General features: G+C 50.9%; 1 protein-coding gene across 1 annotated transcript in view; it reads left to right on the top strand.

Moving 5' to 3' along the window:
* Positions 1 to 12,500, top strand: part of tenm3 (teneurin transmembrane protein 3) — a 204,192-nt gene that overhangs the window by 121,504 nt on the left and 70,188 nt on the right. Inside the window, exons 8-12 of the mRNA XM_062520548.1 lie at positions 964 to 1,171; positions 2,459 to 2,560; positions 2,836 to 3,030; positions 6,526 to 6,726; positions 10,587 to 10,772. Coding sequence (XP_062376532.1) covers positions 964 to 1,171; positions 2,459 to 2,560; positions 2,836 to 3,030; positions 6,526 to 6,726; positions 10,587 to 10,772 — 892 coding nt within the window. The remainder of the gene's footprint in view (positions 1 to 963; positions 1,172 to 2,458; positions 2,561 to 2,835; positions 3,031 to 6,525; positions 6,727 to 10,586; positions 10,773 to 12,500) is intronic.

Genomic DNA, 12,500 nt, shown 5'->3' with positions numbered 1-12,500 from the left:
AGAGAGAAAAGGAGGGGACAGTCAAGGACAAGGGGCCACGGCGGCGTGACGTCAAACGAGAGAAAGAGAAAGAAAGCGAGAGAGAGAGAAAGGAAGAAAGAGAGAGTGAAAGAGAGAAAGAAAGAAAGAGAAGAAAGAGAAAAGACCTTGCGCTAGCTCTGACAGGAGCCCGACGCACTTGTTGTATTTCTTTTTCATCCACAAAGAGTGAAGAGTCGCCTGCATGCTTCTCCTCTGATCACAGCGAGTGCGTGAAGGCCAGCTCAGGCATCATCAAGCACTTTAGACTTCCCCCGTTATCAGAGGTCTGCATTATCCTGCCCGGAGCACTGAAGAACACCTACTTGACGAAGAGTCTCGTGGCGGATTACGGCGAGGCCCTTGAGCTGTGAAAATGAGCCGCGAGCCTCGCCGAAACGTCGCGTGTACAGCGTGAAAGGCCCCCTCAGACTGCGTTAGCGCTAAGCATCACTGGTTAGGTTTCAAAAGGCTTTCATGTGGGGCACGTGTGCCATTTGTCAGGTGTCCTATTGCTGTCAGAATGCAGGCTTGTTATTCTGCACTCTTCTCGTGTAATTAAGCGAGGTGTTTTGATCCGGGGTGTCATCTCCTCTCATATCCCTGGAAAACACTTCACTTGTGTGGAATGTCTGTCGGTCTCTCCCGTCCCTACAGGAATCAAAAGAGCTCTTACCACCACATTAGGGGAAAAACATGTAGAGCAAATAAATGGGCTCTGACTACCATAACGGCATGCTTGATTTAGCCCCAGATGACGTTTTGCTCAATGTCCTCCTTGCATACTGTAAGCCATAATGTTCTGACAGCAGGATGCTGTAAACAGTAAATGTGGATATGTTATTTTAACGTATGTGCATGTGTGTGTGTGTGTGTGCATGTGTGTGTGTGTGTGTGTGCGTGTGTGTGTGTGTGTGTGTGTGTGTGTGTGTGTGTGTGTGACAGTATGACTTTGTGGAGCTGCTGGACGGTAGTCTGCTCATCTCCAAGGAGAAGCGGAGTCTGCTGGAGATGGAGGGGGCTCGGCGGGCGCGCTCGGTGAGTCTGCACGATGCCGGCTTCATCCGCTTCCTGGACTCGGGCACCTGGCACATGGCCTTCTACAACGACGGCAAGAACACCGAGCAGGTCTCCTACAACACCATCATCATAGGTAAGTGTGTGTGTGTGTGTGTGTGTGTACTGTATGTGTGGGTTTGTTAGTGTGCACGCATCAATGTATGCACACCTGCTTGTGTAGGCTACAGCATGTACTTAAGCTTTCAAATGGCAAATAAATAAAGCAAAAAGAGAAATCATAGAAAGAGAGAAAGGAGAGAGAGAGAGAGAGAGAGAGAATCTAAACTACATACATGAAGCCCAAGGGAGCAGGCAGTGTAGAGTAGAGTTTATATACCGTAAAGCATCATCGATTTCCGCTGTGCAGCTGAAGGGATTTTGGTGTGGGAAAGTTTGGTGCGATGTCTATGTTTGTGCAATTTAGTGTGTGTGTGTGTGTGTGTGTGTGGGTGGGGGTGTGTGTATAGGGAGGGGGATGAGCTGTATAAATAAAAACATAGTTCATTGCAGTCTCTTTTGTTGGAGGGTGTGTGTGAGTGGGGGTGTGTGGGGGTGTGTGTGAACAGACACATCTGTGGGTGTGCCCGTCGATTCCTGTGTGGCTTTTTCCATCTATCAGAGCAGTACAAAGACAGTCATATAGCGTGAAAAGGCCAATTTATATTCTGCAAGCCTGCGTCTGCATCCCTGTGTGTATGTGGGTGTGTGTATGTGTGTGAGTGCAAGCGTCTGTGCGTGTGTAAACACGCGTGAGTGTGTGTTTTTGTGTGTGTGTGTGTGTGTGTGTGTGTGTGTGTGTGTGTGTGTGTGTGTGTGTGTGTGTGTGTGTGTGTGTGTGTGTGTGTGTGTGTGTGTGTGCGTCTGTGTGTGTGTGTGTGTTAGTGCGTGTGTGTGTGTGTGAGAGAGTCTGTGTGTGTGTGTGTGGCGTAGTCATGGGCTGGGGTGTGTGTGGATGATAATTGGCCATGATAATCCTGTGATTGGTTCATTAGTGAAGAGCAGGCAGCCACAGGTTTGCCATAATCAAGCATCTGCTCCAACTATAATTACAGCATGAGAAGAGGAAGACTAGAAGAAGATAAACACCGAAAAATACGATAGAGAGAATCAGAGAGAGAGAGAGAGAGATGGGGAGGTGACACAGCTTGTTAATTTACAGAATCTGCCTCCTCAATTAACAGTCTCTTCCTCTCCTACGCTTTCTCTCTCTCTCATTCTCCTCCACTACATCCCTCCTTCTACCTCTCTCTTGCTCTCTTCTTCTCCCTCTCTCTTTTTCTCTCTCTTCCTCTCCCTCCCTCTTTTTCTCTCTCTCTTGCTCTCTTCTTCTTCCTCCCTCTTTCTCTGCTTCTTCCTCCACTGTCCTCTTTCCCATCCACAGATTCTGTCACTGAATGCCCTCACAATTGCCATGGAAACGGAGATTGTCGATCTGGAACGTGCCATTGTTTCCCAGGTTTCCTTGGACCTGATTGCTCAAGAGGTACCATCCATCACTCTCTTTCTCTCTCTCACTTTCTCTTTCTCTCTCTCTGTCTGTCTCTCTGCCTCTCTTTTTATATACACACACACGCAAACACACATACACACACACACACACACACACACACTTTCCCTCTCTCTCTCTCTCATACGCGCACACACACACACACAACAATTGATGAAAGAACATGTCGTGTTATCTTTGCTCTAGTTCTCACTGGTCCAGCTCTGTCTGTGTGTCTGTGACATTCTTGCCTCTTGTGTCTCTGTTTCCAGCCGCCTGCCCCGTGCTGTGCAGTGGCAATGGCCAGTACTCTAGGGGGCGCTGTCTGTGCTACAGCGGCTGGAAGGGCACCGAGTGCGACGTCCCCAGCAACCAGTGCATCGACGGCCACTGTGGCGGCCACGGCATCTGCATCATGGGCACCTGCGCCTGCAACACGGGCTACAAGGGAGACAACTGCGAGGAGGGTAAGAGTGAGAGAGAGAGAGAGAGAGAGAGAGAGAGAGAGAGAGAGAGATTGTGTTTTTAAAAGCTCCTTTCCTTAAAGTGTCACAGAAACACATCACATTATCTAGACAGTTCTTTCATCGGCAGTTTGTATAAACAGCACCTCGCCCCTCATCACTTTGGTGAAGTGAAATCCTTGTTTAAACACCATTTTATCTCAAACATCACTCTGTTGCCTCTCATTTAGCAGCATTCACATTCCACTCTTATCCCTAATGCAACCAAAAGACCTTGAGCAGATTTATTATAATAATCGTTTTGCTCAAGGCGGCGACTTCTAAATAGCTGACTTTCCCAGAGCAGCCCAAAACACACTCTTAATGGGCGCGCAAGTTAATGTTGTCCTTGAGCGGGGGAAAAGGTCAAAGCCAAGGCTGTCACCAGCTACACCATTTAGTGTGTCTTGGAGAGGGGACTGGCCCGAGCTTCCCTCTGTGGGACCCCTTTGGGGAAATGGTCTCCTTTAAGGCGCTAAGGCACCGCAACTTCAGTGAGGTGGCATTTGGAAATGATTTGCAGAATCCTCCAAGACAGATGGAGAGAGAGAGAGAGAGAGAGAACGGAGGGACAGAGAGAATGCGAGAGAGGAGCGGAGGAGCGGAGCGAAGCGTTCTTTGCTGTCGTGTCGAGATCTTTGGCGTCTGGGCCGGAGCAGCAGTATTAATGTCTGGAGGCTTATTGTGGGAGAGTTCGCAAGTTCAGGGCTCCTTTGTTGGAGTGGCGGGGTTTTTCTTTTTCTCGCTTTGATTCCAGACTGGGAGTCGGTCCCGTCCCTCGGCTATCTTTGACACATTCTTCCTGAAGTGGCTCACTCTCTCAGAGACACAGCAGCGCAGTCCCAGACGCAGTCTCACAGTCGCTCCGCGGAGACTAGCACAGATTCCAGAACCAGAGACCCCTCCGGCGCTGTAGGGGCGTGGCGGGTCGGGCCAAGATGCAGCAATGAAATGCAATGCAGGACAATACAGCACGGCAGTGCCCAGCACAGCACAGCACAACACAACACAGCACAGCATAGCGCACAGCACAGCACAGAATAGCACACAGCACAGGACAACACAGCATAGCACACAGCACAACAGAGCAGTGTGCACAGCACAGAGCAACACAACACAGCATAGCGCACAGCACAGCACAACACAACACAGCACAGCATAGCGCACAGCACAGCACAGAATAGCACACAGCACAGGACAACACAGCATAGCACACAGCACAACACAGCAGTGTGCACAGCACAGAGCAACACAACACAGCATAGCGCACAGCACAGCAGCACAGCGTAGCACAACACAGCACAGCAGTGCGCGGGCCTGGGGTGTCAGGAGAGGGGCTGTGTGCTGTGTTGAGTCCCTGGGCTCTCAGCCTCCACTCACCCCCACAGCCCTCTTCCATCCCTCTCGGCTTTGGGTTACCCTGTCAGAGTGCGGCGGGATCGCATGTCCCAAACCTGTCCGACGACGAGAGAGCGCCGAGGTCACACTGAGCTGCATCGATCTTTGGTATTTTTTTCTTCTTTTTTTTTATCCGACCCCTTTTACCGAGACACCTTTTAACGCGCCACGCCTCACCGGAGAGAGTGGCCCACCGCTCCCGAACCCCAACGGCCTCGTCTTGCATATCCTGTCTTCACACGGCCAAGGAGAGGAGAGGAGTCGCTGGGGCGGGGGGGGGGTTGGGGGGGGGCTGGGAGTGGGGCAGAGGGAGAAAGGCGAAGGGCAACGCGATCCCTCCAGCTCATCTTTCCCTCCTCGCCCTCCTCCCTCTCTCCCTCCCTCCCTCCCTCCCTCGCCTTCTCCCTAATGAAGGAGGAGAAGAGTCGCGTCCAGCAGGCATCAAAGGCTCTTTTCTTTTCTCCTCGTTTACCGCCCCCCCCCCCACCATCCTCATCATCCCTTCTTCTTCTCTTTCCTGCTCTGTCCCGCGCTTCTTTTCCTTTGCCAGGCCTTGATTGCTCACCATCCCCGCAATAATCATTAAGTCAGGAGTTAATAGTTCAATATTCCAGAAACAATTGCTATTCTCTACTTCACAGAGCAAATAATTGCATTGATGTTCCTATTGATATGGCAGTTCCGCGGGGCCGACACTGTCTCCGGCGTTTGGCATTCCGGCCGGGCCGTTTGGAAGGAAAAGGCCAGATTAGAATTGATTTTCCTCGCGTCGACTGATTAGCTTAAATTAGCTCGGCATGTATTGCAGCGTATACACACACACGCTGCAGTTGAGCCGAGGAAACCAAGCGTCGCGTCACGTCAGCGCCAACAACCAGCCTCCGCTCCGCTCGACTCCGTCGGGGATGGACCGAAGAAAGATCTAATCACTGCCAGCCAGAAGCATTGATTAGTTTCAGGCTTCATCTACACACACACAAACACACACACACACACACACACACACACACATATATAAATAGGCCCACACATATAGTCGTGCAAACATACACATTCAATGCATGCAAAGGATAATCAAGTGCACATCTATACCAATCCAGCCCAATGTAATTAAGTGCAATGAGATTCCATTGTGGTGCCTGTGGGTGGGTTTATGGGATCCATGTCTCTGAGTGAATACGCTGATTAATTTGCATCATTTCTAAAACAATCACCGGAACGAGGGGGCTACACCACCCTCAGTCCTCCTGGGGATGACTTCCTCCCGAGCACACGACTGAAGATATGTGTAATTACACGCTGGCCTGTGTGGACACACACACACACACACACACACACACACACACTCACACTCATGCACACACACACACAGATGCACACACACACATACACACACGCACACACACACACACGCACACACACACACACACACACACACAAACACACACACAGAACACACACACACACACACACAGAGAGCACACACACACACACACACACACACACATACGCGCGCGCACATACACACACACACACACACACACACACACACACACACACACTTTTCCAGCATCAGTCAGCCACTGTCTGAATGCTCTGTTCCTGTCTCTGATAACCAGGGCAGTAACAGGCTCTCCCTGTTTCGCTGTGGCTCGTCCTGGAGGCTCAGTGTCTGCGGCTGCCTCCAGCAACAATGCCCGGGCTGACAGGACTGGGTCAGCGCTGCCCGCTCCACTCCGCACCGCACCACACCGCACCGGAACAGCCCTGTGTAAAATATACCTGTCCGCCACTGAGCCCAGACAATGCAACAAAGAGCCAGCAGACAAAGCCTACTGTGTTGGAACACAATGACAGACGGATCTGACTGACCTTCTGTCCTTCTGTCCTCTCTCACTCTCTCTCTTTCTCTCTTTCATTCTCCCTCTCTCTCCCCCACCTCTCTCCCTCTTTCTCTCGGTCTCTTCCTCTCTCCATCCCTCCCTCTCTCTCTCCCTCCCCCTCCCTCTCTCTCTCTCTCTCTCTATCTCTCTCTCTCTCTCTCTCTCTCTCTCTCTATAGTGGATTGTCTGGACCCCACCTGTTCTGGGCATGGCATGTGTATCCATGGCGAGTGCCACTGTAACCCGGGCTGGGGCGGCACCAGCTGCGAGATCCTGAAGACGATGTGCCCGGACCAGTGCTCGGGACACGGCACCTACCAGACCGAGAGCGCCACCTGTGCCTGCCATGCCAACTGGAGCGGGCCCGACTGCTCCATCGGTACGCCACCAGCCCTGCCCATGATACCCAACACCCACCTACACAGAGGCACACACACACACACACAAGCCATTCTCACACACAAGCACACACCTTCCTCACACCCAACACCCACCTACATAGAGGCACACACACACACAAACCATTCTCACACACAAGCACACACCTTCCTCACACCCAACACCCACCTACACAGAGGCACACACACACATACACACACACACACACACACACACACACACACACTCACACACACACCTCCCACCTATCCCCCCTGCTGTCAGGCTTTGAGTAGGAGTAGCAGTGGTCCAGCGTTGGCTCCTGCTGTAGGTAGCCTGTGATGTTCTGTTGGGTGATGGGGAGACGAGAGGAATGTGACGACGCAGAGCTCTGGTTGAGTGGAATGATTGGATCATTTAAGTTCACTGTTACCAAGGGGACCATCAGCAGGACCATTCCTCTGGTTTATAACTACATCGGAGAACACTCCATCTGAGGAGTCGCACTCCCACTACTCAATGAGACTGAGAGAGAGAGAGAGAGCATTAGAAGAGAGAGAGAGAGAGAGAATGAGAGAGAGAGTGTATATGTATGCAAATGGGACATTCTGTGCAGATGTCTTTGTGTGGTTTGACTTGCAGACTGAAACAACAAAGACTAGAAGTGCCTGTCATGGGAGTATGACACACAGACACACACACAGTTTGGCTTGTCGATGATAGTCATAAAAAGTGGAGAGTGCCTATGATGGAGGGGTAAGGCCCACTCTATATTATAATGCATAACGCACACTGTTTCTCCTCCTCCCCCTCCCAAAAGGAAACCTGCTGACTCTACCCCTCCTACTAGCATACACTCTGCATCCTCTGCAGTCCCCGCTCCATGGAGGGTGCTGAACCGCAGACAGACACACACACACACACACACACACACACACACACACACACACACACACACACACACACACACACACACACGTACACACACCCCTGCTGCCCTCCATAGCTCTCCACACATCCCTTTACCCAGCTTGGAAGCTCTCACTCGCTCTCTCTTTCTCTCCTTCACTCTCTCCTGCTCTCTGTATCTTTTACTTCCTCCTCTTCTCTCTCTCTCTCTTTCTCTCTCTCTCCCTCCCTCCATCCCTCCCTCCTGAATGTGCTGTCTGGGTTGCAGGGCGCTGTGTGTGCTGAGTTCTCTCTGTCTCCATGTCAGTCTCTCCCCCAGCTCTATTAATTAGCGATGTAATGCTGCTTCGTTTAGAGGTGTGCTAATTAATGCTCAGAGAGGGAGAGCGGCTGGCTGTGGCACTGTGTTAAAAGCAGATAAACGCCTTTTGCATGGAATGAAAAATTGATCAGATCGATTGGGTCTCCTCCCAGCGCCAGGCTAATATTAAAACAGCCCTGAGAGGCTGGGAGCTGCAGCCGCTGCCAAGACTGACAGAGAGAGAGGGGGATGAGAGAGGGGGAGAGAGGGGGAGAGAGGGGGAGAGAGGGAGAGGGGTGGAGAGCGAGAGAAGGGGTGGATGTTTTTCATTCAACCTTTACTTCGCATGACCTATCGCAATAAACGTTGGTGTTTGCAAGGGCAGCTTGACCATGGATGGGTGGAGAGAACGAGGGAAAGAGAAAATAGCACTACAGAGGCAGTATTGGAATGATGTCAGAGAGTGTGTGAAAAGGGAGGAGAGAGAGAGAGAGAGAGAGAGAGGGAGAGAAAGAGAGAGGGAGAGGATAAAATGTTGTGCAGAGAGAGTAGGGGAGAAGTAATCCTGCCTGCCACGCTTCAGTGGAGAAAGCCACAGATGCACTGGCTGAACAGAAAGCTTGTTTCGGTGTGTGTATTTGTGTATTTGTGTGTGTATACGTGTGTGTGTATTGGTGTATTTGTGTGTGTGTGTTTGTGTGTGTGTGCACATGTATTGGTGTATTTGTGTGTGTGTCTGTGTGTCTGTATCTGTGTGTGTTTGTCTGTGTGTTTGTGTGTATGAGGTTGGGGGGGTATGTTTGTTTATGTGTGTATGGTGTGCCCTTTCGTACATGATATGCACACATTACAGCTCTCTGCCTACCGAACTTCTGATATCCACATAGACTCCCAAATACACACAGACACACACACACAAGCACACAGACACACACACACACACACACACACACACACACACACACGCACAACACACACACACACTGAGACACAGACACACTGAGACACACACACACACACACACACACACACACACGCAGCAGCAGTGACGTGCGTGGCCATTCTCTAGACACCTGTGGACTCTCTAATGGCTGCCCGCTGCAGGGAATAGAGTCTAATGGGACGTAATACAGACTCCAAGCACACCTAGTCTCACCTGAGGTCAGACTACCACACACACACACACGGGCAGAGTGGAGACAGAAGAGAGACAGAGCCAGAGAGAGGGAGGGAGAGGGGGACAGAGAGACAGGAAGAAAGAGAGAACCAGAGAGGGGGATGGAGTGAGAAAGATAGAAGGAGAAGGAAGTAGAGAGAGAAGGAAAGATGCAGGCAGGAGGGTGAGAGGGAGAGAGAGGGATAGAGAAGGAGAGAGAGAGAGAGAGAGAAAGAGGGAGGACATTGATCCCTGTGTGCAGAGAGAGTGGGGTTTGGAGGGGAGGCTCCTGCGTCTGTGCTGTCAGTGGGAGCGGCTGTTGCTGGGCCCGGCTGGCTTATGGTCAGTCACGCAGTGGTCTGTCGGTCTCCAAAGCCGCCCTGTCTGCGCACAGCCATCTGCCCAAGAATAGAACAAAGGAACTACGGGACTTAACAAAATTGCACTCACACACACACACACACACCCTCAACCTGTGTACCAGAGACACATACACACATATGAATACATACTTGTACACACATATACTCACAGACTCATACACACATACACACAGCACCCCTTCAGTGGAAAGCCATAAAAAGCAAGAAGAATCCTTTTTCATTAAGTAATGCGTTCATGCATTATTCCTTCCCCAGCTTCATCCTCATCCTTTGAAAATATAATACACACAAACAGTCTGCTGTCAGCAACAGCCCGCAGCATTCCAGGGTGTGTGTGTGTGTGTGTGTGTGTGTGTGTGTGTGTGTGTGTGTGTGTGTGTGTGTGTGTGTGTGTGTGTGTGTATGTGTGTGTGTGTGTGTGTGTGTGTGTGTGTGTGTGTGTGTGTGTGTGTGTGTGTTTGCCTGTCTTGCTGTGCTGGATTTCAGAGGAATGTGTTGGTGTAAAGTTCAGGGTGTCGCCAACAATAGGTGTTCCACATCTCTGATCAACCACACAACACTCAGACCTCCCATGCATGCATGCACACACACTTCATAAATCTTTCATGCGCACACACACACACACACACACACCCCAAACCCCAAATAAACAAGCATGAATTCTACATAATACATCATAACACAAACACACACACACACACCCAACAAGTCCTACACTCTCAACACAGACACACACACACACACACACACACACACACACACACACACACACAGGGCGGTGGGTTGTCATTGTTATTAAGTGTTGTGTGAGGTGTGCCAGACAGGAAACCCATAGTCCATGAGAGGCCAAGCAAGCCCTCGCGCTGCCCCTCACGGCCAGAGTATCCATCATGTGTGTTGACCACACAGGCCGCCTCATAGGCTACATGATGCATGAAATGTGATGGCTTTTGACAAGCGTGACCATGATCTAACCTCAACTCCCCTCTGTGTGTGTGTGTGTGTGTGTGTGTGTGTGTGTGTGTGTTCTTGTGTGTGTGTGCGTGTGTGTGTGCGTGTGTGTGTGCGTGTGTGTGCGTGTGTGTGTGTGTCTGTGTGTGTGTGTGTCACAGAGGTGTGTCCGATGGACTGCGGCTCCCACGGCATGTGTGTCGGGGGCGGCTGCCGCTGTGAGGAGGGCTGGACGGGGCCGGTGTGTGACGTGAAGGCCTGCCACCCCCGCTGCACCGAGAACGGAGTGTGTAAGGACGGCAAGTGTGAGTGCAACCAGGGCTGGTCTGGAGAACACTGCACACTCGGTAAGTGTTTCACACACACACACACGCACACAGACACACACACATATCCAGGCACTCTGTTGAAACACACATCTTGAGAGCATCTTGATTAAGTAAACAAACACTTTATTCACGCTCTCTCATTTTTATGAGTCTCTCTGGATTTATGTACCCATTCCTCTTGCAAACACATGTATCCTCACAAACACAACACACACACACACACACACACACACACACACACACACACACACACACACACACACACACACACACACACACACACACACACACACACTCACACACAAACACATATTCTTTCATTCGTACTAAGTATTCAGAACACAAACACTCACATTATTGGCTGCAGTTTCTCTATTTTAAACACACGCACACACATACACACACACACAGAGTCATACTCCCTGTATCTCCATAAATCATTGCTGCCTGTGACTGTGGGGGAGTGTGTGGTTGTTGTGGGTTTGCAGCAGGCCAGTCTTTGAGCTGCACTCGTTTGATCCTCTCCCTCCATCTCTCCATCCCTCCCTCCATCCTCTCTTCCTCTCCCGTCCACTCTCTTCCTCCTGTCCTCCTACTCTTTAGCCTGGCTTACCAGCAGGGCCTCTGGGACGGCTTGAGTTACCTTTGTGTGCATGTGTGTGTGTGTGTGTGTGTGTGTATGGGCATCTGTGTGTGCGTGTGTGTGTGTGTGATGTTTTAGCAGTCTGTCTGTGTTAATCTTCTGCCCTTTGGCCACTATCAATCTTGTGACCTTTCCGTACCAACCATGTGTCATGCAGACGCAGGAAACCATAAAGCCTCGGTGTGTGTATGCGTGTGCGCGCGCGTATGTGTGTGTGTGTGTGTGTGTGTGTGTGTGTGTGTGTGTGTGAGAGAGAGAGTGAAAGAAAGACTGTCTGTGGGTGTGTGTGTGTGTGATTTTCTGTGTTTCTGTGTACGTTTGATAGAGAGAGGTTGAAATATAAAGACAGAGAAAGAGAGTGTGTGTGTGTGTGTGTGTGTGTGTGTTTACAGTTCTCTCCCCCTCCAGCCTGTAATCTTTGCCTCCTGAGTCTTTGTTAGCTCCTGCACAGTGGTGTGATGGAGCCCCTCTTCAGCACCAGGGAGCCTGGATCACCTCACCTCAGCTGGCCTGAGCACTGGGCTCTGAGTCCTGCCCTTTAAACAGCCCCCGCCCCTCTCATAGACACACACACACACACACACACACTTACACACACACACAGACACTTACACACACACACACACACATACACACACACACACACACACACACACACATATACACAAACACGTACACTCTGTTTATCGCTCTAAAACACAAGGGTGCACACACGTACACACACACACACATATGCATACACAAACACATACACACTGTTTATCGCACAAAAACACGAGGATGCGCGCGCCGCACACACACACACACACACACACACACACACACACACACACACACACATACACACACACACACACACACACACCTTACCATGCCTCCACTCTCAGCCATTAGTTTTCTGTGCTCATCAGCTAAATGCTAAACACAGCTCCTGAGGAGGAGGAGGCTGCTGGGAAGCGAAGGGCCCGGCGCTCCAGCCTGGGTTCGTGTGTGTGTGTGTGTGTGTGTGTGTGTGTGTGCGTGTGTGAGCTCGCCTTGCCTCGCAGCAGGCCAGAGCAAACGCTCAATTAGTCTTCACCAGGAAGCGTGGAGCGGGAGCCCTC

This window comes from Sardina pilchardus, chromosome 2 (genome assembly GCF_963854185.1).
Source record: "Sardina pilchardus chromosome 2, fSarPil1.1, whole genome shotgun sequence".
Classification (NCBI taxonomy): domain Eukaryota; kingdom Metazoa; phylum Chordata; class Actinopteri; order Clupeiformes; family Clupeidae; genus Sardina; species Sardina pilchardus.
The sequence above is the reverse complement of the archived record's forward strand: the minus strand, read 5'-3'. Positions and strand labels throughout refer to the sequence as shown.